We start from the raw sequence: 25,755 nt of genomic DNA, 5'->3' as shown, positions 1-25,755 counted from the left end.
AGACAGTTAATAATAATATAATACTGTAAGTTACAACACAAAAGTCACTTGCTTTAGACTAATACTATCCTGTATCTATTTTAGAGGCGGAAGCAAAGTGATGAACTTGTCAAACGGCTGATATAAAAATAGGCATAACGCCCCTCGGGGGAGAGGGAGAGACCTTTTCCCCCGAAGGCGCATGCTTTTATAACAAAAAAAAACATTTGGAATAGACTTTTGACTCCTAATAACCTCAGCAGCGAAGGCACAGTCAGGCACTATACTATACTTGAGGGAGTGAGACAATAAATGCCTGATTTATTTTTCTCCCTTTCAGAGGACACTGCATATTGAGCAAGCGGCAAGAGATGAAGGAGGGGGAAGAAAAGAGCAATAAAGGAGAAGATTTATACGGAGGTGGTTCTCCTCTGTCACATGTAATCCCATAGGAGCTGGCAGGAGCCCTCAGGTCATATTTCCCTGACTGTGAAGAGGCAGCCAATCCGCCCCTCCACCTCGCTATATAGACAATGGCCCCTGCCCTCCTCTTCTGCTTGACCCCTCATCTATTACCACACACTCACACGCGGCACACATTAGGTGCTGTTTTGTGGAAAAAGGCCTCAGAACTCATTGCTTCATGTTACTCAGAAAAGACACGCAGGAATGATTTGTAGACCTTGAATGGCAATAATATCCCATAATGACTGAACCTAAGGGGAAAACATAAGATCACACACACATAGGCACGAACACGCGCGCGCACGCACACACACACACACACACACACACACATAGACACAGACACACACACACACGCTCATATGATGGAGGTGACAGCTGTGTTACTGCCTATATAAATGGGGACAAGAAAGCAGGAGAGGACATGACAAGACATATGTCCCAATTATTCTTGATGGGATGAACCTTGACAGAAATACTGCCCTCCCTTGTACAGTTCATTACTGTAAATAGACGGTCCGAGACCCAAAGCATTGAAATGCAGCAAATGCCAAAAGCAGAAGGTCATTTTTTTTTGAAAGAGCAAAGTGCAGATGACAGAGCTGTTGTGTTATGTATGGTGCATGTTCACATGTTGGACATGGAAAATATACTACATTGAAAACGATGATGTCATAACTGAAACCAGACCACAATCTTCAGGGCTTGACATGCACCTAAGGTCTCTTGGCACTCCCGTTCATCGGGCGTCCATTTGTATTACTTTGATAAGGCATTTGAGCTTACTACCTCAGCCCGAGGCAACCTGCTTGCAAATTAGATCAGGGACCAGAGCTGAATGTCAATGAATGCTGCCCGATAATGGCTGAGTGCGTGTATTTCTCTGCGGGGTGATTACTCACAGCTGGGATCAAGCCAAACACAGGCCTTATGGAAAATACAAAGCAAGAATTAAATTCATTTTGTTTAAGTAAAATGTCAAACAGAGAAAATGGGTTTGTTTGAAGTGTGTGTAATGTGAGTGTGAGTGTGAGTGTGTGTGTGTGTGTGTGTGTGTGTGACCTATTGTCTTCACAGTGTGGGTGTCTTTTAGTTTTGGCCCATTCTTATTTTGGTGCAGTTGTGATATCTATTTTTTTTTTTTTTTTAAGATATTTTTTGGGCATTTTTATGCTGTATTGATAGTGCAGAGAGACAGAGGTGAAATGGGGCAGAGAGGGGAGTGACATGCAGAGGACGACCACGGGCGGGAATCAAACCTGGGTCTGCTGCCGGGCGGGGACGCCCTACCAACTGAGCTAAGGGCGCCCCAACAGTTGTCATATCTAACAGAATTCATGAACAAAGAGGCGAAAAGATTCTGTTATTAGTGTTAGACCACCGTAGCTCTGAGAGTAGATAGATATATTTTGGAAGATCAAAAATAACGTCTTGCTCAGCCAGGGTGAAGTTAACATTCTTAGGAACAGTGGAGCTATAGCATGAAATCTAAAACCCTCGCTTTAATGTCTTTTTCCTTATTAAATATTTCAGAGAAAGCCATAAGCATTAGGCATGCATAACACAAGTCACATAGCAGGACATAAAACAGAATGGCTGAACGTGAAAATGGAACAACAAACAAAAACATCGCCACCATCCAGCATAAATATTGAATGAACTGCTGGTGTGTTTGACATGTTTACGATTTTAAGTGCTGTTCCTCTCTGGCCTTTGAATAACGGCATAAATAAAGTCAGAAGAGTGGATAGTATGGAACAGTAATACAGTAGCCTATGTGTGTCTTTTATGTATATGACACAATCAAAACTCTAATGAAATTCTGCATTAAAAATGAGTCAAATTAATAAAAGAAATGCAGTTTACATATATAATGTAATCCAATACATCACCTTGCCACACTTAAAATGAAATCTAACTTGGAAATTACTTTGCATTTACATATTCAATATGGCCCACAACGTTTGGCCTCAGCATGAAAAAAATGCATGCTGGCCGTTGACTTTTGAATTTAATTAAGTCATAATTTTTAGCACAGGCCTCTTCCCAGCTGTCTTTTTTTTTTTTTTTTTTTTTTGAATAATGGCAGGTCCACGCGAGGGTTGGTGTTTGAAATCCGCCAGTGTCATCCATCACAGAGCCAGTGAACAAGATGTAAATTGGTTGTTTGAGCAAAAACACCTAACAGAAGAGATTCCCCGTCCCTATTTCTGGCCTAACCCACCAAGCTAGAAATCTGCCTCCTATGACCTCAAATGCAACAGTCACTATCTGAAAGTTGCAATTACATTGATTTATAGGTTCTAATCATGACTTTCTACTGAAAACTCACAACTAACACAGATGAAGTGCTGACCAGTTCGTTCTCCCTTTGAATGTTAACCGTAAAACTTATTTAAATTGTTGTCATTTATGATGACCAGTACAAATATGTGACATGAAATTCTCACGTCAGCTTCGGCTCTAGACTGTCATAGAATAGAGAGAGGAAAAAAATGAGTAATACTTTTGTTTTTGCTAGCATTAGAGTTATGGAAGGCGGCAAAGCTCTATTATCAAATGACATTGTTTATTCTTGGTTTGAAGGATGCTACAGTGAAAAACGTGCTTCTGCTCCCCACCCTCTTGTTCTGTCACACTAAATCACACAGGGTGTCAGGACTCTAGAGGCTCCTGTTATATTATTCCAAAGGGATTTTTCAACTAGGAAATAAATCTAACTGGCTGACAGAAGGGCGAGTGGTCTGTTGAAGGGGCCACGGATAGAAATAGTCTCGTGTGCTCAGCCTCTAGAATCACATTTACAGTCTGAAGACTTATGAATAAACACTGACGTGTCCCCACTTGGCCATACATCACAGTCTAAATTTGGGAAGACAGACAAGGACATTAATAGTCATCAGATTTATTTAAAAAAAAATTGTTTATTTCATATAAAGATTTACAATATTTAATTTATAATCAAATATTAAATTATTGTTAACGGCTGTACCATTGCTTACATCATCAGTACAATTCTTTGCACAATCGGTCTGACCTGGCTTACTACATCACACCCCACCGCTCCAATGCCTCTGTCGGTCTTGCTACATTACCTCTGCAACATACAGTACAGCAGTCTCACCATACATCCGTTATTATTTCATGTTAATTGACACAGTAAGAAATCTGGAAAAATGTATTAAAATCATATTCGACTACTTTGTATGGTGAAAAGAGTTGTAAGTAAAAAGGAGGTTCAACTGGTTCAGAGTGAAATCATGGTACATTTGTTTTTGAGGGAGGACCTGTTGTTGAAAGAAAAGCTATGGTCGAGTTATGTTATCATTATAAAGAGGGACACCTGAGTGGACCGGATCTTTGCTCGCCAAAATAAAATGCCTCTGCACAGTTTTATGCTATTAATCAACAAGACAACACGTGTTTCATTCTTTCCCCAAACACAGGACTTTCCTAAAAGGTTTTTGACATGACCTTGAAGCTAACTTTGGTTAATAGGAACATGTACTTGATAATGCACTTCCGAATGAACACTGGTGAAGAAAGTAGTGTCAGGTGCTGATAGTCACAATTATGTAATACAGCCTTGAGTGTGTACTAGTCATTCATCATGCAAGTGTGCCTGAAACACTGTTAGATGTGCGGCTGCGACACTTCATGCATAGATCCTTTCTGCCACCGCTTTGTGCGTCATGGGAAGACATCAGATAGCTAGCAGATTGTCGTGGCTGCCCGCTGCAGCTCCACTGCACCAACCATTATTCGTCATTATCTAAAAAAGAGAGGGAGAGGAGAGAGAGGGAATTATGTTGGGGCGGATCATTCATTAGACACACAGAGGTCACTGGGTTAGATGGTGTGTCTAAATGAGAAATGATAGGAGAGAAGCAGATGGGTCCAAAATGCTGGAAATTGGAAAACTCATACAAGATGTTTAACCCACTGGTGATGTTGTAGGGTACAATCGTTCACACCAGACCTTTAACTTAATAGAACCACATTGTAGATATACTAGTGGTGTGGCTCTAGGAATGGTACTGTCAGTCAGACAGTTATTTGGTCCACCTCTTTAGATCAAACTTAAATATGTCAACAACTATTGTATGAATTGCCATAAAATGTTGTACTACTAACACTCAGGGTCACTGAGGGTGAATCCTACTGCGCCAACCTGCAGGTCTAATCCTATAAAAACAGCTCAACATCTTATTAAAAAGGTGTAGTCAGTGATTCTGGAGAATGCTTGTGGTCAAAATACCCTTTTGTCAAAATCAGTGAATATCTCCTCACAATCCACTACCTCTCCGTACCGCATGTTCGCTGAAAAAAAACTAGGTATATAAACAAAAGGGGCCCATTGTAGCTAGCAACATGCCCGTTTACAGAGCCTAGGCTGTGTATTAATACTGGATTCTTTTTTCAGCACACTCAGTACAGACCGGTAGCGGAATTTAGAGGAGATATTCACTGATTTTAACAAAATGGCTGAATCCACCTTCAATGAACCAGCATACAAATGAATGGTTCCCAGATAATGTTTCCTTCAGACTTTGGCGACCCCCTGACTTCACCTCTATAATTGAACCTTCTCTGTGCTTTATTTCAATTATCGGCATTGACCTGAAACCCATAGCAAAATTTGCTTGTGACTGTAACCAGTAGTCTGTACTGGATAACATAGGTTTGTTTTCTGGGTATACTTTTAAATATATTCGAGGCATTATAACAGAGCTATTGTTGTATGGATGTAGGTCATAAGATACATCTTTCACAGATCTTGAAATAGGTTCTTGAGGGAGATATGCGACGTGTGCCTCCATTATTCCCTCTACTGAAGAGAGTAAAAAATAGACAAAGCAAAAAGAACTGTCAAATAGAGACGCTCAGTGAGAGAATGTTCCTGAAGACTGCTCCCATCCTGAGGGTAACCTGTCAAAACCCCCCTACCACCCACCCACTCTATCTGTATCTGCTGTAGCCCCAGTGGGACAACTGACTTGGAAACGAGGAAGAAAAAGCATACAGAGAGTGTTAACAATGTGTTTTATATATAGTCCCTTCACAACTTGTTAACAATGTTAGGGAAGGGGTTTGGGATTTTAGCAATCAGATCACACTCGACGGCGCAGCTCTGTGCAGTGGGGAAACCACTGAGGGAAAACTCACCATACCAATTAAAATAAATACATGTGTATTCCTTTGGCTTATATCAATTTACCTAAAAAAAATAAAATAAAAATAAAATAAAAAAAACTCTCACAGGGAGGGGCCATGCTTTTCAGAGGTGAGGTTTGAAATGATGTAATGACAAAACAATATATCTTCAATCAGCTAAGAGCTAACTGCCATCACAAACCTTCTTGGTATGCGCCATCTGCCATCACCAGATGCAGGATGTTGTCATACAGATGCTGGTGCTCCGTTCCCAAAATGCTGAAGACCAAGCTGGAGCCCAGGTCAATATTCTCATCTTCGTCTTCATGTATAGCCTTAAATGAAAAAAGAAAAAAACTAGGGCTGTCAAATTAACGCGTTAATTTCGATTAATTAATCACAGAAAAATTAACGCGATTTAAAAAAATAAACGCAGATTAATCGCACTTCTATATTGCCCTTTGACCCGGTGCAAAAGTGGTGAGACGATATCGGAGCTGCACCTGTAGCTTGCGCACACGGCCCGCACGGGATTAAAGAGTGAAGAAAGAAGCAAAGAGAGGGCTCTATGGACGGCTGCTCCGGGCAAATATGAAGGTATAGGAATACGTCTTATGTTATTCTCCGCAGTGTCTGTGCATTGATTTAGTGGGTGCCTAATTAACAATGTACTGTAGGTTCAAAACAGTATATCTCAATCTTCCTCCGTGTCTCAATTTTGTTTGCTAGCTGCGATCGTCTCCAGCAAACGGGCACCCGCCCCCTCTCACTCTTCCTAGCATATGCCTGTCTTTTTTCCTCCTTTGTGTGCGCGTGTGTGTGTGTGTCAATATGTTTGGCTATGAGTAGGACGATGTTGAATGAGTCGGCATAGGCTATGCGCACCTGTGTGGCAGTGCAGCGCTGTCTGTTGTGGGAGATAGACAGTCGTCATTTAGCCTGCTTGTTTTTTTGTGTTTTTTTTCCGGCGCTAGTAGTTCCGAGAGAGAGAGACAGAGTAGAGAGACGAACGGTAGCCTATACAGTTGTTTATAAACAGGCATACAAGTGTCATATAAGTATGCGATTCATTTAGATGAATTAATCACAGAGCCTGTAATTATTTAGATTAATTTTTTTAATCGCTTGACAGCCCTAAAAAAAAAGCATCTGTATAATCAATCTGTTGGATCAGCCTTAGGTTCATTTATAGACAATCACACGTTTCATACCTTGATCTTGTTGTAGGCCTCAATGAACTTCTCAAAGCCCATGTCCTGCTCCAGGTTGAAGCGAAGTTCTTCTAGACGACTGAAGATGCTGTCATGATGCACCGCCTCGACACCTTGGTCCTCTCCACTGCCATCTGTGGTCAAGCAGGGTTCATCATGTCCCATTACAATATCAGGTCTTCATCACGCTGTAGATGCGTCATTTTCAAAAAACAACCTAGCATAATATGTTACCTTTAAATATACATATAAGATGATTTTTTTTTGTACAAGCTTCCTCCATAATATCATGAAATGAGACTAAAAACCATGTCAGCAAACGGAAACACATTTTATAATAGTGGTTAGTAACTCAATTTCTGATTCTACAAACACATTTCCTGGTACCTGATTGCCACTCCTCATTGAGCTGGCTGTTGTTACTGTGGTTCTCCTCTCCCCCGCCATTGGTTAACAGGTCCCCAGCATCCTCATCGCCGCGACTACCATTAGAGCCTTCCTCATCCTCGTCCTCCTCATCCTCGTCCTCCTCTCCTTCCTCCTCCTCTTCATCATCATCATCATCATCTACAGCCATCTGGTTGTTGTCTTGATCCATCTCTGCTGCCATGGTGTTGTACAGGTCCTGGACATGGCCTTGTGGAGGGTTTCCATTAAAGTCTCCTGCGCCGACCTCCTGATTGCTCCTCAATAAGTCTCCCTCTTCCTGCAGCAGCCGCTCCATGGAGGCCCGGATGTCCCGCAGGTCTTCATCCTCATATGCACTAGGGAGCAGGGAACAGTGTTATTACACACACCATCCACTGACTGTATTTATAGTTTCTCAGCAAAATTAAACTGGTGACATTTTCATGCTAATGCAAGACATGGAGCGGTTGTCCACTGGATCGCTGGTTCCATCCCCCACCTCCTTCCACATGTATAAGTGTCCCTGGGCAAGACACTGAACCCCAAATTGCTCCCGATGGTTAGCCAGCAGCACCCTGCATGTAGCTACTGACATCAGTGTACGAGTGTGTGTGTGTGTGTGTGTGAATGAAGCAAAACAATGTGAAGCTCCTTGAGTCTGACAAAATCAGTGAACAGTGCTATATAAGTGGACCAAACAACTCTGCATCTTTTTTGTTGTGCATATAATCAAGTAAAGAAACAATCAGCCAAAATCATACAGAAGGTTTTTTTGCTTTTTGATATTTCACGTGTGTTTGACTTACTCTTCGGTCTCTGACTGGTCGTCATCTTTAGCTGCCTCCTCCAGGTCCTCTATTTCCAGGTTGTTGTCGGGGGCAACATTAGCCTCCCTAGCCACTGCAGGGTCCTGCTGAGAGCTGAAGAGACGACTGAGGTCTGGTAGAGAGCACGTCCGCAGCATCTGACAGGACAATGCAGAGAGAGACACGCGTAGAATATTTTGATGGGATTTGGACAGGGAGTCTTAGTCGACAAAACAGTCATAAATTGACATTAAAAAAAGTCAACACAACTTGAATTGTTTAAAAAGAAGATGTGTCAACCAAGTATCCATATTGGTAATGGAGAGACCTATAGAATAGACCCAAGTATGGGAAATTAATAAAATGTAACTATTGTTCATTATTAGACACTTTCGGACAAAGCCAGGGTCAACTTAACCCCAATACATACAACCACAATCATATTGTATGAAGCTCTTTGCTGGTAAGGCAGAAGTTAGATTCTGCTGATCTGAAGGTCCCAGATGAGGCTTATGAAAGATATAGGTTGATGGATGCTCTTTCTTTCCTAGCAGACCCGCTGCAGGTTCAGACCATGTGATTCATGGCTCTGACCTCGGTTGCAGGCGCCCTCATGAATAAAGACTAAAGACTGCAATCCTACCTAAAAATACCACACAAGCCTCAGCATCCAGCCAGCCACAAGAACTAGTTTGAATCTCCTCAACCCTGATCTCCAAATCACATCCGTACTGTCAGAGATCCAATCATTTAGTTAATTAACATGAAACCATTCAAATGAACAAAAAGGTGACAAAAGTGTGGAAATACTTCTGACTATGTCATTTGTGGAGTTAGTTCCATGATAGTGAGCATCTGAAAAGAGTAAGGCATATGCATCAATCCAAATGAAAAGTATTGTCATTTAAGTTTGATAAACTTCACAGAAATTCGGTTTAGATAAAGCGGGCTATGCTCTGGTTCTCATGAAATAATAAGTATTCTGAACCAATCACGGCAGTTCTCTGCGCGAACGTTCTATAAAGCGATAACTGTTGCCATGGCGCCCGTTTGATATGGCCCCGCCCACAAAGTCCTGTCAAACGGTCACTGTAAGTTAAAAATATTAATGTAATATATTTTTAAAAAGCTTATTGTGACAGCTAACTTTTGATATCATTTTTCCACTATTTTAGACCAGGTTTACCAGAGGTTTTAAATTGGAGCCCAGTCAGTAAATCACCTTTGGGTTGTTGGCGTCAAACATGCCCGTGGAGAGGCCGATGAGCAGGTCGTGGTGGTGTTTGGAGCGCAGGGGGGAGACAGAGCGCGAGCGGGAGGCCAGCGAGGACGAGGACTCATCCATGGAGGACTGGGCCGAGAGCATCGCAAGGGCAGCGGTGCGTCGGTGGGCCGGGGAACACAACTTTATAAACAGGGGCTCCTCGCACTGCGCTACACCTGGGAGGGAGAGCGAGAGAGAGAGAGAGGGAGACAGAGAGAGAGGGAGAGATAGAGATAAACAAGGGGGTGGGGGACAGATTTAATTAAGATAATAATAAAAAACGCTGAAATGAAAAAGGTGCCGTAGACTCACTAAACATTAACCTCACCAGATTCAATTAGTTTATCTACACTCTTCTCAGCCTCCTTCGTGCTTGCTGGTGCTGTGATACCCTCTGCTGGCCTGTAGGAAAAATACACTTAAGCTCCACAAAAAAAAAAAGTCAACACCAATGCTTCCATTGGAGCTGCAACATAGTCTTGAATACACTGGATACATACATTTGAACTGTTACTTATTAAGGGTTAGTAAACAATGGAGAATTTCTTAGTATAGTATAAAAAAAATTAAAAATGAATAGTCACATTGGCTGTTGGGCTTCCTGCTCCCATGCCTGCAGCACAGCAGCTGGTGGACTTGAGGCCTGTTTAGGTATATCCTCCAAAACCACTGACTCCATGTCTGTTGGCTCTGGAAGAATTCCGACCGGATATGGTTGCATTATACATAAAGAAGAAGTATACTTAAAAATGATTGAAATATCCAATTGATATCAGGCTAAGTGTCATACTTACCCTGAGTCTCAGTAAGGTCATGTGGCAGTGTCACTCTTTCCACAGACATTTGCTGATGTGAGGCCTCTGTGGTGACTGCCCTCTCCTTCTGAACCCCAGCAGTGGGCTTATGCTCACAGGGCAACACTTCTTCAGGCGTCGTCACAAGCTCAGCTGCTACAGTCTGGTTGGACTTATCTGGGGGGAGACGATGGCATCATCAGTATGGGAACACAGGAGTATTCCCTTGTAATATTAAAAAGCATCCATTTTACTCTACTTAGTCTCACACCATTTACTCAAATAATAATAACAACAAAATCTATGAGAGTCATTAATGTCCACAGAATAACATAAATCATTAGGGAAAATGAATGAGTTTATGGAGGTTTCTCTTCCTAAATTGTCTGTAATCTCTATAAAAAAATATTTTAATAAAATATCATCATTACTTCACCGGTTGGAATATGAAGGTGTATTGAACTCGGAGATCCTATGAAGTATAAATGTGCAAAAAAAATTGAAATCAGATCATCCTAGCCTGAGATGTCACAGAAAGAGAAATGTAGGGTTAGACAGTGAGACCATAAAACACTCTTTCTGCCTTTTCTCAGGCTAGGATGATCTGATTTCAATTTTTTTTGCACATTTATACTTCATAGGATCTCCGAGTTCAATACACCTTGATATTCCAACCGGTGAAGTAGGTCTTTAAAGCAACTGTAAACCCAAATCTACACAAAGTCCTTTTAACAATTCAATTTAGGGAGTTATTTGCATGATAGTAAGCATCTGAAATGAGTTAGCCATACTTATCAATCCCAATGAAAGATATTGTTTAATACATTTGACAAAAATTTGCTTTAATCTTAATTTTATGTTTTTAACTGAAACTTGGTTAGGTGAAGATAACAGCTCAGCTGTTCTTTTGGAGTCTGCCCCCACCAACTACACTTTCATGAGTGAAGCCAGAGTGCATAAGAAAGGAGGGGGGGTGCTATTTTGTTTAATGAATCTCTACAATGCAAAAAGATGTTTTATGGAAATTTTGATTCGTTTGAGTATGTGGCTCTCCAGTTATATTCAGCCTTTAGAGCTATTTTCATTAATATCTACCGCCCACCGAAATACTGTACAAGCTTTTTTGATGACTTTGCTGAGCTGCTGTCTGTAATCTGTATTGAGTTTGACTGTTTACTAATTGTGGGAGATTTCAATATTCATATTGACAAACCCGAGGACAGATGTGCGAAAGAACTGTGCTGTGTCCTTGAAAACTTTGGATTCCAACAACATGTGGACCGGCCTACACATAACAAAGGTCACACTTTGGATCTTATCATTTCCAGGGGCATGAATATCTCAAAAGTGGGGGTGACTGATATGGGTCTCTCAGACCATTACTGTGTATTGTTTGAGAGTACAACTTATGTCCACACAACTGATCAATCAAAAAACGGTATATTACAGAAAATACCAGTGAAACATTTATTCAAGCCTTTTCTTCAATACCCCCTCCCCCCTGTAACTCAGTTAATGAGCTTTTAGACAACTTTAACGCCAAAACTGCAAGCGTTATAGATGCTATTGCACCCACTAAAATATGAAGGTTGTCTCTAGTAAGAAAAAATCTCCCTGGATAAATGCCCCGCAGGTCAGACTAGAAAAAAAGTGCCGTAAAGCAGAACGCAGGTGGAGAAAAACTAATCTCCAGGTTCATTATGACATCTTCAAAGAGAAACTTTGCACTTTTAACTCAGAGATGAAAAGTGCAAGGCAGTCTTTCTTTTCTGACATCATCACCAAAAACAACAACAATGCACGTGCCCTATTTGCTACTGTTGACATATTAACAAACCCTCCCGTGCCAGTAGCATCTGAACATCTTTCCACGAGAGCCTGCAATGAATTTGCCTCCTTTTTCACAGACAATTCACAAAATTAGACAAGCGGTCACCGCAGCAATACCAAATTCAACATATGTGTTTTCCCTGTGCCCACTTAAAATCAATTCAAATAAAATGACAGAATTTTATCTGATCAACCACAAAAACCTGGAGGACATTATACAACACCTGAACTCCTCCTCCTGTTGCCTTGACATTCTGCCCACAGGCTTCTTTAAAACTGTTTTTAGCTGTATGGCCTCAGATGTTCTACAAATTGTAAACGTGTCCCTTCGCACAGGTGTATTCCCACAGGCCCTGAAAACAGCAGTCATTAAGCCACTCCTAAAAAAGAACAATTTAGATACATCACTCATGAACAATTATAGGCCCATATCTAACCTTCCATTTCTAAGCAAAATCATTGAAAAAGTTGTTTATCAACAGCTAAATAACTACTTAGCAATGAACAACTGCTTTGACGTCTTCCAGTCAGGTTGTCGACAACACTGAGACCGCTCTGGTTAAAGTCCTCAATGACATCCACTTAAACACAGACAGTGGCAAAAGTTCTGTCTTAGTTTTACTTGATCTCAGTGCTGCTTTCGACACAGTTGACCACAACATATTACTAGATCGCCTTGCAAACTGGGTTGGACTTTCTGGAACTGTGCTAAACTGGTTTGAATCCTACTTAAAGGACAGAGAATACTATGTGTCAATAGGCAATTTCACATCCGAGCGAACAAATATTGAATGCGGGGTTCCCCAAGGTTCCATTCTTGGGCCTCTTCTGTTTAACATCTACATGCTCCCACTAGCTCAGATTATGAATAAGAACAAATTATGCTACCACAATTATGCAGACAACACACACATTTACATAACCATATCACCAGGTGACTATAGTCCAATTCAAACACAAAGTAAGTGCATTGAACAAATCAATGATTGGATGTGCTAACATTTTCTTCAATTAAACAACGACAAAACTGAAGTAATTGTCTTTGGTGCCAAAGATGAACAATTAAAAGTCAGTGCAGAGCTTAAATCTGTTATGCTAGAAACCACACACCAAGCCAGAAATCTTGGTGTTTTCATACACTCAGGCTTGAATTTCAAAAAACACATTAAATCAATTAATAAGTCAGCTTATTACCACCTTAAAAACATATCAAGAATTAAAGGGCTTATGTCTCAGCAAGATTTAGAAAAACTTATCCATGCATTTATCTTTAGTAGACTTGACTACTGTAACAGTGTCCTTGCAGGCCTTCCAAAAAAATCGATCAGACAGCTTCAGCTAATTCAGAACGCTGCTGCTCGAGTACTCACCAGGACCAGTGACAGGAAGCCAGTACTCACTGGCTTCCTGTCACTCAAAGAATTGATTTCAAAATATTGATGTTGGTTTATAAAGCCCTAAATGGTCTCGGGCCAACATATATTACTGATCTGCTGATACGTTATGAGCCGTCCAGAGCCCTTAGGTCGTCTGGGACAGGTCTACTTACAGTCCCCAGAGTTAGGACTAAACAAGGAGAAGCAGATTTTAGTTTTTATGCACCAAATCTCTGGAACAAACTCCCAGAGAACTTGAGGTCTGCTGCAACTCTCAGCTCTTTTAAATCAAGTCTGAAGACTTTTCTGTTTCCATTTTAACCTGTAATTTTTATTTTATATAAATGAATTATTCATTCGCTTTTAAATGTTTTATTCGTTCGCTTTTCTGATGTGTGTTGTGTATTTTAATCTTGCCCCTGTAAAGCACTTTGAGTGGCATTGTGTCTGAATTGTGCTATATAAATAAACTTGCCTTGCCTTTTGAACCAATCATGGCAGTTCTCTGCCCGGACATTCTACTGTATAAAAACAATGACCGCTGCCATGGAGACCGTTTGACACAGCCATGCCCACACAGTCCTGAAAAAGGGTAACTGCACCCCCTGTTTGAGCTACTGTACGATTTTGAAAAATGCTTTCAGACCATGGATTCTGAATTCCGTTTGAGAACCATTGTTTTTAAACATTCCGACATCAGCCGGCCGAATTTCGGGAGGGAGGGGGGCGCGCGGTGACAGTGAAGGAGGGGGCTAGCTGCTAGTAGCTGTCACTCAGGAAGATCTGAATGACATGACTTCATTGAAATATCGAGTGACACAAAGTCTAACGGCACTGTCGCTACACAGTGAGCTCATATGCCACACAGATGGGTCGTCTGAGGTGGTGGACTTTCTTATTCTAAATTGTTGGCGGGTGTTTCTATCGTAGTGTTAGGAGACCGAGTAGCGCAAGTGAACGAGCGGCAGTCTGTGTGTGTGTCTGTGTGTGAGCGAGGAGAGCGAGCGAGCGGTAGCGTGTGTCAATCAAGTGAAGTAATGAACAAGTCCGGGTCCGTGTGTGTGTGTGTGTGTTATACAGTGTGAGATAATGCAGACACACTGCCGATAGAAGTGAAGTGTGTTAACGTTAACCCCCGAAATAACATCCTTGGAGGGACAGTATAACAGTAGTAGCTCATGGATCAGCCATGGACCTGTGAAGAGCGTGACCGGCTTTGCGGCGACGTGATGACGTACATTAAGTCAACATGTACGTCATTTTTCGAACCCAAAGGAAAAAGTTTTTTTCAAATCTAAAGTTCTAAAATGATTTACAATACAAAACATTTCTTAAATTGCCGATATTTAACATATTGCAAATTTTTTCAATATCAACACCAGCATATACAGTAAGTGTTCCTTAACAACATAGTGATTTAATTCAGCTTCTATCTCAAAAAACAAGTAAAAGGGTGCAGTTACACTTTAACTAAGTTTTTATATTATTTATGGACATTTATTTTCAATCAGATATTAGTAAAAGCTTATTGAGACTTTGATATCGTATATTGATTCTTTACTATTTTAGACCAGTTTTCAAGAGGCTTTAAGAACATGAAGCCTGGATAGAGACTCACCAGGGCTGGACATCTGGTCTTCACAGATGGTGATGGTCTCCAGATGCTGAGTGAGCGTCTGAAGCTCCGCCTCCTGAAGAACTCTCAGCACGTGGGTGTTTGGACTCGCTCCCCACACCTTCCTGGGAGTATCCTCGTGTAGCCGGCCCATCTGTATTACCTCACCCACTGTTTGCTCTGACTCTGACACACACACACACACACACACACACACACACACACACACACACACACACACACACACACACACACACACACACACACACACACACACACACACACACACACACACACACACACACACACACACACACACACACACACACACACACACACACACACACACACACACACACACACACACACACACACACACACACACACACACACACACACACACACACACACACACACACACACACACACACACACACACACACACACACACACACACACACACACACACACACACACACACACACACACACACACACACACACACACACACACACACAAGCAGAGCAAGAATGAGACAGAAGGGACACCTGCATATTAGACATCATACACTCTGCTTATGTGTCCTGGCACAGGGAGAAGGTAACTCACCGCTGGTGTTGAAGCAGGTCTCTTCTAGGGTTTGTCGGGCTACGGAGAGAACAAGTGGAACTTTGGCCTCCCACTTCCTCCTGTCTCCAGCCGAAGACGGTCTCTCTTCTGGAGACACTGGGGCAGCTTGTGGGGGGAGATTGGGGAACAAGCTGAGTGAGATTTCCTCAAAAACCTTTAAATAAAAGTTGTAGAATTTCTTTGCAAAGTAAATCTAAGGTGATCAGGAATTTTCCATAGCATAGTGGTATTATTATTATTACTACTACTACATACAACTTAATAACCGCATAAAGGCCACCTAAATAATTTGGAGTGTAGTTTTTCAATTTTACGCTCAACAAGGGCTACACTATGTAGATACTAAAAGTGTAGCAGTATGTAAACTGCATACAAAATATTACACGATTGGAAATTAAACTCTTGTTAATACATGGGACTTGAAAGTTTTGCCCTGCAAGGTCTCGACTTACTGGCTGCTGTAGCACAGGGTTCCTCTAATGTTGGCTGAGGCACAGGAGGTTCAGGCAGTTGCTGCTGAGAGACAGGAGACTCCTTTACCTCCTCTGATGAGCTCTGGGCTTTAAGGTTCTGATTGAGTCGACGCAGAATCTCCTTTTTTTCACTCTGTCACATGAAAACATTACATTATCTTTTCTTCAATATTGATCAGGGAAGCACACACACGAGTGACTTTAATGAACGAATACTGACATCTCTCACACACACACACACACTCACCTGGATGACGGTCGAAGAAGTCTCTGGCTCGGGCAAGTTTTGTTTTAGTGGAGTGGTCTGCCAAATGCAAAACATTGGGAGATAGCTTATAAAGTGATAGATACTCAAGCAGTACTTTTTACGTTAAGTGTGTGATAAACGTGGTAAAAAAAAGTGTACTGACTGCTCCGACGTTTTTCAGGGCAGCGGTCATGGAGATGGCTGGGTTGGAGGGTTTGGATGCGGGCAGGGCTGGAGCTTTGGCGGCTGGGTCTGGCTGAGAGGGACTGGGCTGTGGGAGAGGACAGTCGGAGGTAGAAGACACCGCTACTGGTGCTACGCCTCCTGCTGCCACCGCGCCTAACTTCACCCCTCTGGCTGCAAGCTTTGAAAAAAATACAAGATTAGACTGTATTCTAACTACCGCAACAGTAAGGCCATGTAACACCATTGACTAAAGGGAGAGAACGATAGAGCTTACGTGGTCCTCCCAAGCTTTCTTTTCTCTCTCATAGGCTTCTTTCCTCTTCTTCTCTAGTTGCTCTTTCAGGACAGCGGCACGGGCATTTGCTTGGGCCTGGCAGACACAGAAGAATGATGATGATATGGCAAAACACACTCTACAGCCGCGGACAAAATTAAGAGACCAGTCTGGATTTTTCTTCAATCTTTGTCTCTACATTACTTATTGAAAATGCTCTAAATGACAATATTTTCATTATGAATTTGGTAGAAATGTTGTCAGTAGCTTATAAAATAAAACCAAAATGTTAATTCTACTCAAAACATATGCCTATAAATAGTAAAACATGGGACGAGACACGGAACATTTGAAGTGGTCTCTTAATTTTTTCCATGGCTGTATCTTATCCTAAAATGGTTAGAATCTTAGTTGTCTGAAAAGCTATTATGTCAAGCTCATTCCACTTTAAACCAGTCATAGGCTGAGTTACTCTGGGATTGAGCTGTCATTCCAGGCCCAGGCTTAAAGATTGATTGACATCCTCTTTCTGTCAGATCTGTTTAGTTGCATTATTGTGCCACTGGTTTGGTTATTTTAGTGAATGTTGCATATTGTAAAAATGCAACACTTGTCCCCCCCCCCTCCCTCCTGAAAGACTCACTTTTAAGGCCTCTATCTTCTTCCTCCTGAGCTCTGCCTCCTCACTGGACTCCTGGCTGTCGGAGCCGTCACTGTCATACTGAGACACAGACACACACAGACACACACACACACGACGAGCTGTTAGACATGAACCAAAAACACTCATTAAAAAACGGGGTCGCTCTCTGAATCTGAGTGCGGGGGACTGTTTACCTTCTCTCCTCTGAGCCGGGCTTTGATCTGCTGACGCTCATTGAAGTTCTGCAGGCGGATCTGCCTCAGCCTCGACAAGTACTCCTGAGAACAAACACACAAGAGTTACATATTGTATTATGGAAAGACATGCAAGGACACACACACACACAGGCAATAGAGGGGACAAGCTTTGATACCTTTGGTCACAAACGCACAAAGAAAAACAACAAACATACAAAAATGCCATACATAGGTAACATTTATGAAAGAATGTTTTACTCACAACAACACATCTATAACTTAACACATCAGCCATATATATTTATGAACTCAATTCAAGGCAAAAAAAGCTGCAATACACAACTTAAAATATGCGCTGGGATTATCTGAAATGGGACATTATGAACAATAAAAAAAACAAAAAAACAAGGGTGTTTATTGTAATAAAACAGCCATTATTGGGAGGGGAAATACATAGTCAAACAGTGGACAGGGTTTGAGCTGCAAGGTGAATTATGGGTGTGGTCTATGGGAGTTTTATTTTTTATTGAGACATATGAAGGAAGACGAGCCAAGCCAGACGTGCTATGAGTGAGGTGGAGTGTGAGGGCTGGGCTTCATTAGGCCTGGGCTCCTACCTCCTCCTCTCTGTTGGCTCTGGGCCTCCTGCACCGGAGCGAACCGGCCCGGCTTCCACAGATAGCTGCCCCGCTTTGCCGAGCGCCCTGTTTACCGTTCAATTTAACCACATTTTAGAAGGACGCAGGCAGCCCCCTGACGTCTAAATTGCCACAACAGTTATGAGTGGGGGGGGGGCCAGGAGGACTCTCAACGCACTTTCCTTCAGCGTATAGCCGCCGTTTTCCCAAACCCAAAATAGTTCTCACATTGTTTAAAAATGACGTTTTTTACAACTAGGGGTCAAAAACAAACACAGCCTTGATATACTTTGAAACCGTTAACTGATTTAAGTGTTACACATCCAGCAGAACAACAGTCTCTAGCTTATATCCAATATTTAATGATGTTTTTGCACTAGTTTGTCTGAACAACCCCTGAGAAAAACATGTTGTTTTTCATACAAGTGTCTTTTTGGAATATGTTTGACCCGTCCATTACTTAGGCTCAATGCAATTTGTGCTAAAGCAGGTAGCTTACCAACAAGCTTGTGTGAGCTCATTGTGAGAGCAGGCTTGTTGGGTCTCAACCTTACAAACCAGCAAACCAGATGATGATTAAAGATTCATAAAATTTGCTAGAAAAATACATCAGTTTCACTTTTTTTACTCTGAGCATAGAAAATCATGACAAGCATGTGAGGGATCATAAGGACTAATTGCGTAAAGGTTTCAGTAAAAAAGGACTCAATAGGTTACCCTTCAAACTACAGTGTTAGTCGTGCTACGTACCAGCTGCCCCTCAGCGCGGACCTTGTTGAGCATGGCTTCTCTCTTCCGCTGTAAGAACTCCTCCACCTGATAGGCCCGTCCAGGAGCCATGACGCGCTGCCTGAAAAGACATCATGGGAAATCTAAACTGCTTTATCAAACTGTGTGAAAAAAGCAAGGATGTAGAGTTTGAGTCCAGATGTGTAGTGTCATTTGCAGATTACAGAGAGAAGCTGCTTGACTGACCTACTAACATGGACTTGTTTATTAACGTGCTGCAGACACTGCAGCTCTGTCTTGACTGCGTGTGGGTTTAAGAGTCGGGCAGGGCCGTTGGGCAGCACTGGGCCAGCAGCAGCCGGAACACTTCTCACACACAGAGGTCATACCATTAAAATAATTGTTTTAACACATCTAAAATCACAGAGGAATACAGATAGATCAGCAGCCTGTTGCACCAGGTTAGGGAGTAAAGTCCACACTTAGCGATACGTTAAGCTGTGTCATGTTTGGATGCGCCACAGAGACGTAAGGTTCATCTTAGTCACACTGGCGTCCACAATAACCAGAATATTATCCTAGAGAATGACGTTTCTATCTTCTTGTCCAGTCAGAGACCTACTAGTCTTAATGCTGTGTTTATTATCCTGTTGCCAATTACATAAAACAAATACAGCTGGACTGGCAATTTTGGGGATGTTACCCGAAATGAAGTCCACGATGCATTATGGCGCTTGGCGTGCTGTGTGCCCCGCTGTGAGGCAGAGTTCGTGACTGGCCCCTTGGCTGGAGCAAGCGGCGCCTTGGCAGCAGGCCTGATCCTATTGGTTGAGGGTTAAACACCCACTTTCCACCCCAGATGGAGCAAAGTAAACCACAACAAAGCAACATAGTGGGGACGTTGCATATGAACAAACCACCACAAATTCTAGTTGGGCATTGGTGATCATTGAGAGGGATTATTTTGTGTGTGACTCTGTATTTTGTTTGACCTAGTCTACCTTTAATCTACATCTAGTGCAAAATGCAACAGTTTACATTGAGTGTTGGAGCCTGTTAACTACACTGTATATTCAGCTTCTTCTCCTCATGCTCCAAGTTATCCCACCCTTCAAAATATCACAAGCATTATAGGACATTAAACCTACTAAGTTCTAGGTGTAAAATTGAAATATGTACAACATTGGAGCTAAATCAGCTGGTGGAACATTGTTAGTAGGGCGTAAACAACAAGCTTTGTTAAAACTTGTTTGAACTTACACATGGTTGGCTCAACACAGCATCTGGACTTACCGAATGGGACTGCCCGGGCCTGGTGAGGATCCCTCCCTGCTGACCACTTTAGGCTGATGTTTAGCCAGCTGGTCCAGAGCAGCGTGGTAGTGTTCATATGGGCCTTTACTATGGACAGGGGCTGGAGCAGGGCCCAGAACATAGCTGGGAACAGCCCTTTTTCCACCACCTACAAAACCCTGAGGGGAACAGGACAGGGGATGGTTGTGAGCCAGAAAGAGACCTGTAAGTATTTTTTTTTTTTAAAGGTCACCTATTATGCAACATATTATTTTTTGATGGTTTTTCAACATTAATATTGGTCCCCGTTGTGTCTAGAGACTCCCGAAGTATGGTTAAAAACAACCCACTCTCTTCTTTGGTACTTCCACCTGTGTTCTAAAAAACCCCAGTGAGATTTATAGATTATTTTTAATTTTTTTTTGGAAAGTTACATCATTTAAATAGTTTCTAGTAGAAATCCAAATGACTATTTTGAACCTGAAAGTTAGCATAATATGTGACCTTTAATGTAAAAGCTTTATATCTTAAAAAACAAAACAAAACTGGCATAAATCCAGTACCTTCCTCTCTGGGCTGCTTCCACCACTCGAGCTCAAGACATGCTTCCAGCCTAGTTCTCTGGCTTGGTTTATACGACTGACCTATTAAATAAATCACAAGTTCATAATTTTTTCATTTGTAGTTGGACACATATATTTGTAACCGTTCTCAAGCTTTTTTCCCCCCCTCTTCCTACACTAGCATATACATTAAAGAACAGAAAGAAAGGAACCATTTTAAACTCACCTTGTCCTTTTCATATCTCTTCATTTGCTCGGCTTTGAACAGGAACATCTGAAGGTAACACAGATAAGGGATGATGAACTGAAAGTTGTACTACCTAACACCAAAAAAACCAATGCACCCACCTGCTCTCTCTGTTTCCTTTCTTTCTCAATCAGCTCCATCTTTTTCTTGCGGGCGCCATCCTGCAGCGTGAGGCAAAAGCATTCCAATCAGAAAGAGACATCTTAAAAGAAAAAGGCGCTTCTGAGGCGAGAGGCAGCCACACTGTTCCGTGACTGGGCAGGTACCTCGGCCAAGAGGAAAAGGTTGGTTAGCAGAAAAGAAAAAGAAAAATCAAGACACAACACTCAGAATGGGCTGAGAGCGGGAAAATGAGTCAGTACGGAGCATCAAGCATTATGACAGGGAGGCAAACTAAAAATGCCGGTAGCAAGGGACCTTCATGTGCGAGTATAAATGTGTGGAGAAAGGCAGCGAAAGCTAATATAAGGGTAAATTCAAGTTATGCGGTGGCTCTCAGCTGTACCTCGTGTTTTTTCCTCTCTTCTTCCACTTGACTCACTCTTCTGTGGGGGGCTGCTGGGAGAGGGGCCTGAGCAACATACGACACGCGGGATTCAGAGGTTGCCAACACACAATGATGTAAAAAAGACACACACACACACACAGGACAGATGGTAGATGTCTCCAATATGCCATACTAGAAGCTCAACATCAGATAGAGCTTTATTTTATTTCATGAGAGAAACTCAAATCACAGTAAATCAGTTACCGGACATCACAGTCAACAGTTTACTAACCGGTCTGTGCCTTACGGCTGGTTTCCTTTCTGCAGGCTTTTTGGCTGCATCCGACACCTTCCTCACAGTTAAAGGCACTCCGTATTTGCATGCGGGTTTGGTAATTTTCTGGGGGGCTGGGGTGAGTGGTATGGCGCCAGGGGCAGAACGCTTGGCTAGCCACAAGAGAAAAATGTATGATAAATACAATAAAACATAGTGTTACATCAAAACTTTCATGTCAGTATTAATTTTCCAAGGCTATGGCCTGATTTTGCACTAACAAAGCAGTCGATAAGGACCAATTAAAGCAACTGAAGCGGTTTAAATTTAGATCTTAAATTAGGATTTAGTAGCACTAAAGTGTTAAGAAGGTGATTTACAAGAATGATTGACTAAAAATATGAGTCTATGTGCTAATTGTTCTCATCTCTCCAGATTTTGATCATTGGCCTGTTTGATTGTATTTAAAACAATGCGGGTCAATTTGAAGCATAGCATTTACTCCCCAACATAATGGGAGGGTTAAAGCCCCCATGTGTAAAAAAAGAAAAGATTGGGATTTGGTGACACCTGGTGATAGTGGTGGCCACCCCAAGTCATTATGAGATGCATTCCACTACTGCCGCCACAATGCAGCATGCTGCTACAGTCCTCTGGTAGCGTCTGTGTTACCGTTTGGACTCAGATATTATCCTTACTTTATTTTATATACTGATTTAAGCCGTAATGGAGCTGTATTCAGTTACGGGCTTGAATACTGCTCACTGCATTTCCCCCTCCTATGGAAAAATCATCTTTGCTCACCTGGTGGCCCCTGCAGCACGCCCACTTTAGGCTGCTTGTGAAGAAAAGTATGGCGGAATTCCTGAGCAATGATCTGTAAACAGGAGAGCATCATTGCATCTTAACCAAACACAGTCCGGTTTAATGTGAATTCAGTCTGTATCAAATACAAAGCAGCTGTGAGCTCCACCTGAGGGGTGAGGAACCTTTCTATCCTGCAGATCAGGAAAGGTTTTTCCAGGACACTGCAGACAGAGGGCCTCTCTCTTGGGCTGCGTTTGAACAAATGTCCCAAGAGAGAGCGCAGGTCTTGGGAGTAGTGGATGGACACGGGAGGGTATGAGCCACGGATGATCTTCAGAACTAGGTTCTTCATGTTGCCAGCCTCAAACTGAGGAGGAATAAATACAGGGAGAGATTACTGAGTGCAACTGTACTTGATCACAAACAATTATGGATCTAAGCAGGAGTCATCAAGGGAGTGGCTGAGACAATGAAGAGTTACATATTTGATTATGAGACTCTGAGGCAAAACGACTCTGATTCTTTGAAACTTGGTTTGTCAACCGTTATGCATACAGGAGAAAAGATCAAAATCAGCATGTGAGAGAGCACTGCAATGTGTCCAAGATACATTCAATGTGCGTTCATTAGTAAACAGCTTACACACAGAATACTTACTGCATGCTTAAGAGTGCACATTTCATACAGGACACACCCTAGGGCCCAAATATCACTGCAGAGGGAGGGGAGAGTAGGGAAAGAGGGAGGAGAGAGCATACAGATGGACAGACGAGGGGTAAGTTCTGGGGTAACTTCACATTCAGTTTTATATTTAAAAAAATATATGAAAAAAAAATATTTATTTGCTATTAAAAGTGAATGAAGAAAAAATTTGAGCCTGATGAAATCACTTCATTGGTTGTAACAAAAGTGGTGTAGATTACATGTGTACTTAAAATAGTTAAAGAGGAAATCAATACTCGTTTTCCTGCTGTAGCTATAGGCAAGCTTGTTCACTCAATAAAAAGGAGGAGACATGATACCGTAACATCGCCCAGAAGCCAATGCCCTAATTCTGCATGTGTCACCATTAGAATTGGAACAGTGCTTGTCCTCTCGTATTACTATTCATTATTAATTTACAACACCAAACAAGAAATGAACACTAAAAGCACGTTAGTCCAGATTGAACATCAAGTTATTACCTTTTGTTGTTGTACGGTTTATTTTCACAGATTTCTGGCGACAGGTAATATGGTGTTCCTATACAGGTTCTCGCCAGTTCTACAGTGCTGAGAATGAGAAGAGAATGGAAAGCAAATTGTTTACTGTTACAAGGTGTGAGGGGTGCATAGAAAAACTGCAGATCTGTGTGGACGACATTTTACACACCTGTTCAGCACCCTTGCAATTCCAAAGTCTCCGAGCTGTACAGTCCCATCTTTTGTCAAAAATATGTTCTAGATGTAGGCATTAGAGAAAAGACATGTTAGTAAAGGCAATACACAAGGCAAATAAACAGCCTTTGAGTTTGAGATGTTGTGGGTCATGAAGGGATACCTGCGATTTGATGTCCCTGTGGAGGATTTTCTGATCGTGTACATGCTTCAGTGCCAGGCATATTTGCACAAACCAGTTTAAGATCTAGAAAAAGGAGAAACCACATTTTATAGCAAAAATGTCAGAGTCACACAATTTGTAATTATATTGATGAACAAAAACAGAAAAGGTCTTCATACATTTCATGGAAAAGGAAATAATATCATCAGGTAATAAGATCAATTCAATCCACATGTTGCACACTGCTTCACTCTCCCTGCGTTCCAAATCGCATACTTTTTCTTTATACTCTACTACATACTTAAGCATGCAGGTTTGCATACTACAACATGTAATTTGATGTATTAGAACATCCTGGTACTTTTGGCATACTGCCTTTGACATGCTTGTATTGGGTCACCCTACATCTTTTCCTGGCATACTACATAGTAGGGAAGTATGGGTATTGGAACGCAGGGTCTGTCAACAGGTATCTCCTGAACTTCCATGACTGTCTCGAAAAAAAAAGAGATCCATGAGGCTTACTTGCTCTTCTGAGAACAGTACTCCTTTCTGAGAGTTGATCTTCTTGAAGAGGTCTCCCCCCTCACAGTAGTCCATCACGATGTACAGGCAGCCACCCTCTAAAAAGCATTTTGTATGGCATTTAGAAAAGTCATATACAGCATATACTGTGTTTATCATGATATTATAGCGAGCGATCAACATAGTTCTTTCGTTTCAACGTATGGCTAAGATCTTTGGATTGTGTGAATACCTTCAAATGACTCCTTATACTGGACAATGTTAGGGTGACTCATGTTGGCAAGAACGGCCACCTCTTTTCTGGATTCCTGCCTCTCTTTACTTGACATCTGTCAAAATAAGAAACATAGTATGTGTGTGATAGAGCAAAGTAACAAAAGGGAGCTCAAATGACCAGAGAAATGTGAAGCTTGTGTAGTGTTATGTAGAAGGGCTTACTCCAGATATGCCAATCTCCTTGATGACATATTGGTGTCCATCCTCCTTGGATTTGACAAGGAGGGCCTTTCCAAATGAACCTTCCCCAATTTTCTTCACCTTTTCGTACTTGTCCATGTCAGTGGAATGACTGGCTCCTCATGCTGGGTCTGCAGAGAGATCAAGTTGATTAATGCACACTGCACAGCTTGGCTCGAGCTGATTGTTAATTGATGGGAGTGTTGTAAAGGGTAATCATTTAATCCACCATTGTTTTCTTCGGTAATCATGAGTGGGTACTATTCTGTAACTATAGGCTACAGTAATGTGAGCTCCTTCAAGCAGTGTTGATAGACAGAAAATGATCTCGTGCTGCATCCATGGACATATAAAGGGCTGCATCAGACGGGCTGAGATGATGGACAACCCACAATATAGCAGTAGCAACATAGCTAACGTCACCGTTACATAGTAGCTACACGAAGATAGAAAACCAAGACCACCAAACTTAAAATATATGCCCTTGAGTACAGGAAACACTAAGCGATTTAATTAACGTCACTTACTGGGTACGAGTGTGTAAATGTTATTACGTGGAGAATACTTGCTCACCATTAGTCTTTTTCGCTGCTGTCTCACAGAGGCTCTGGTTCATGCTACTCCGGCTGCGATTGCGCTCTCTAT

At 41.9% G+C, this 25,755-nt stretch overlaps 1 protein-coding gene across 3 annotated transcripts; it reads right to left on the bottom strand.

The window, feature by feature from the left end:
- Positions 1-3,399: 3,399 nt before the first annotated feature.
- On the bottom strand, positions 3,400-25,741 carry nek1 (NIMA-related kinase 1). 3 transcript variants are annotated; one of them, XM_080033140.1, is made up of 34 exons: positions 25,684-25,741; positions 25,093-25,241; positions 24,887-24,983; positions 24,655-24,752; positions 24,130-24,213; positions 23,962-24,029; positions 23,775-23,861; positions 23,248-23,302; positions 22,757-22,957; positions 22,588-22,660; positions 21,802-21,956; positions 21,528-21,593; positions 21,124-21,183; positions 21,002-21,049; positions 20,776-20,856; positions 20,213-20,391; positions 18,941-19,040; positions 17,550-17,633; positions 17,356-17,433; positions 16,713-16,808; positions 16,416-16,616; positions 16,253-16,309; positions 15,985-16,138; positions 15,512-15,637; positions 14,906-15,088; positions 10,082-10,258; positions 9,872-9,977; positions 9,616-9,689; positions 9,246-9,463; positions 8,024-8,181; positions 7,197-7,573; positions 6,810-6,943; positions 5,801-5,933; positions 3,400-4,216 (listed from the first exon to the last, which is right to left on the bottom strand). In XM_080033140.1, exons 2-34 carry the CDS (start codon positions 25,207-25,209, stop codon positions 4,203-4,205), a joined length of 3,939 nt encoding a protein of 1,312 aa, XP_079889266.1. In that variant the 5' UTR covers positions 25,210-25,241; positions 25,684-25,741; the 3' UTR covers positions 3,400-4,202. The 3 variants fall into 3 exon arrangements, with proteins under 3 accessions (XP_079889266.1, XP_079889267.1, XP_079889268.1); XM_080033141.1 differs by having other exon boundaries at positions 14,906-15,082; XM_080033142.1 differs by lacking the exons at positions 3,400-4,216; positions 5,801-5,933 and adding an exon at positions 6,603-6,732.
- Positions 25,742-25,755: the final 14 nt, after the last annotated feature.

Source organism: Ammodytes marinus (genome assembly GCF_949987685.1).
Source record: "Ammodytes marinus genome assembly, chromosome: 8".
In the NCBI taxonomy this organism is placed as follows: Eukaryota; Metazoa; Chordata; class Actinopteri; order Uranoscopiformes; family Ammodytidae; genus Ammodytes; species Ammodytes marinus.
Note: the sequence above shows the minus strand (reverse complement) of the source record. Positions and strands in the feature narration are given on the sequence as shown.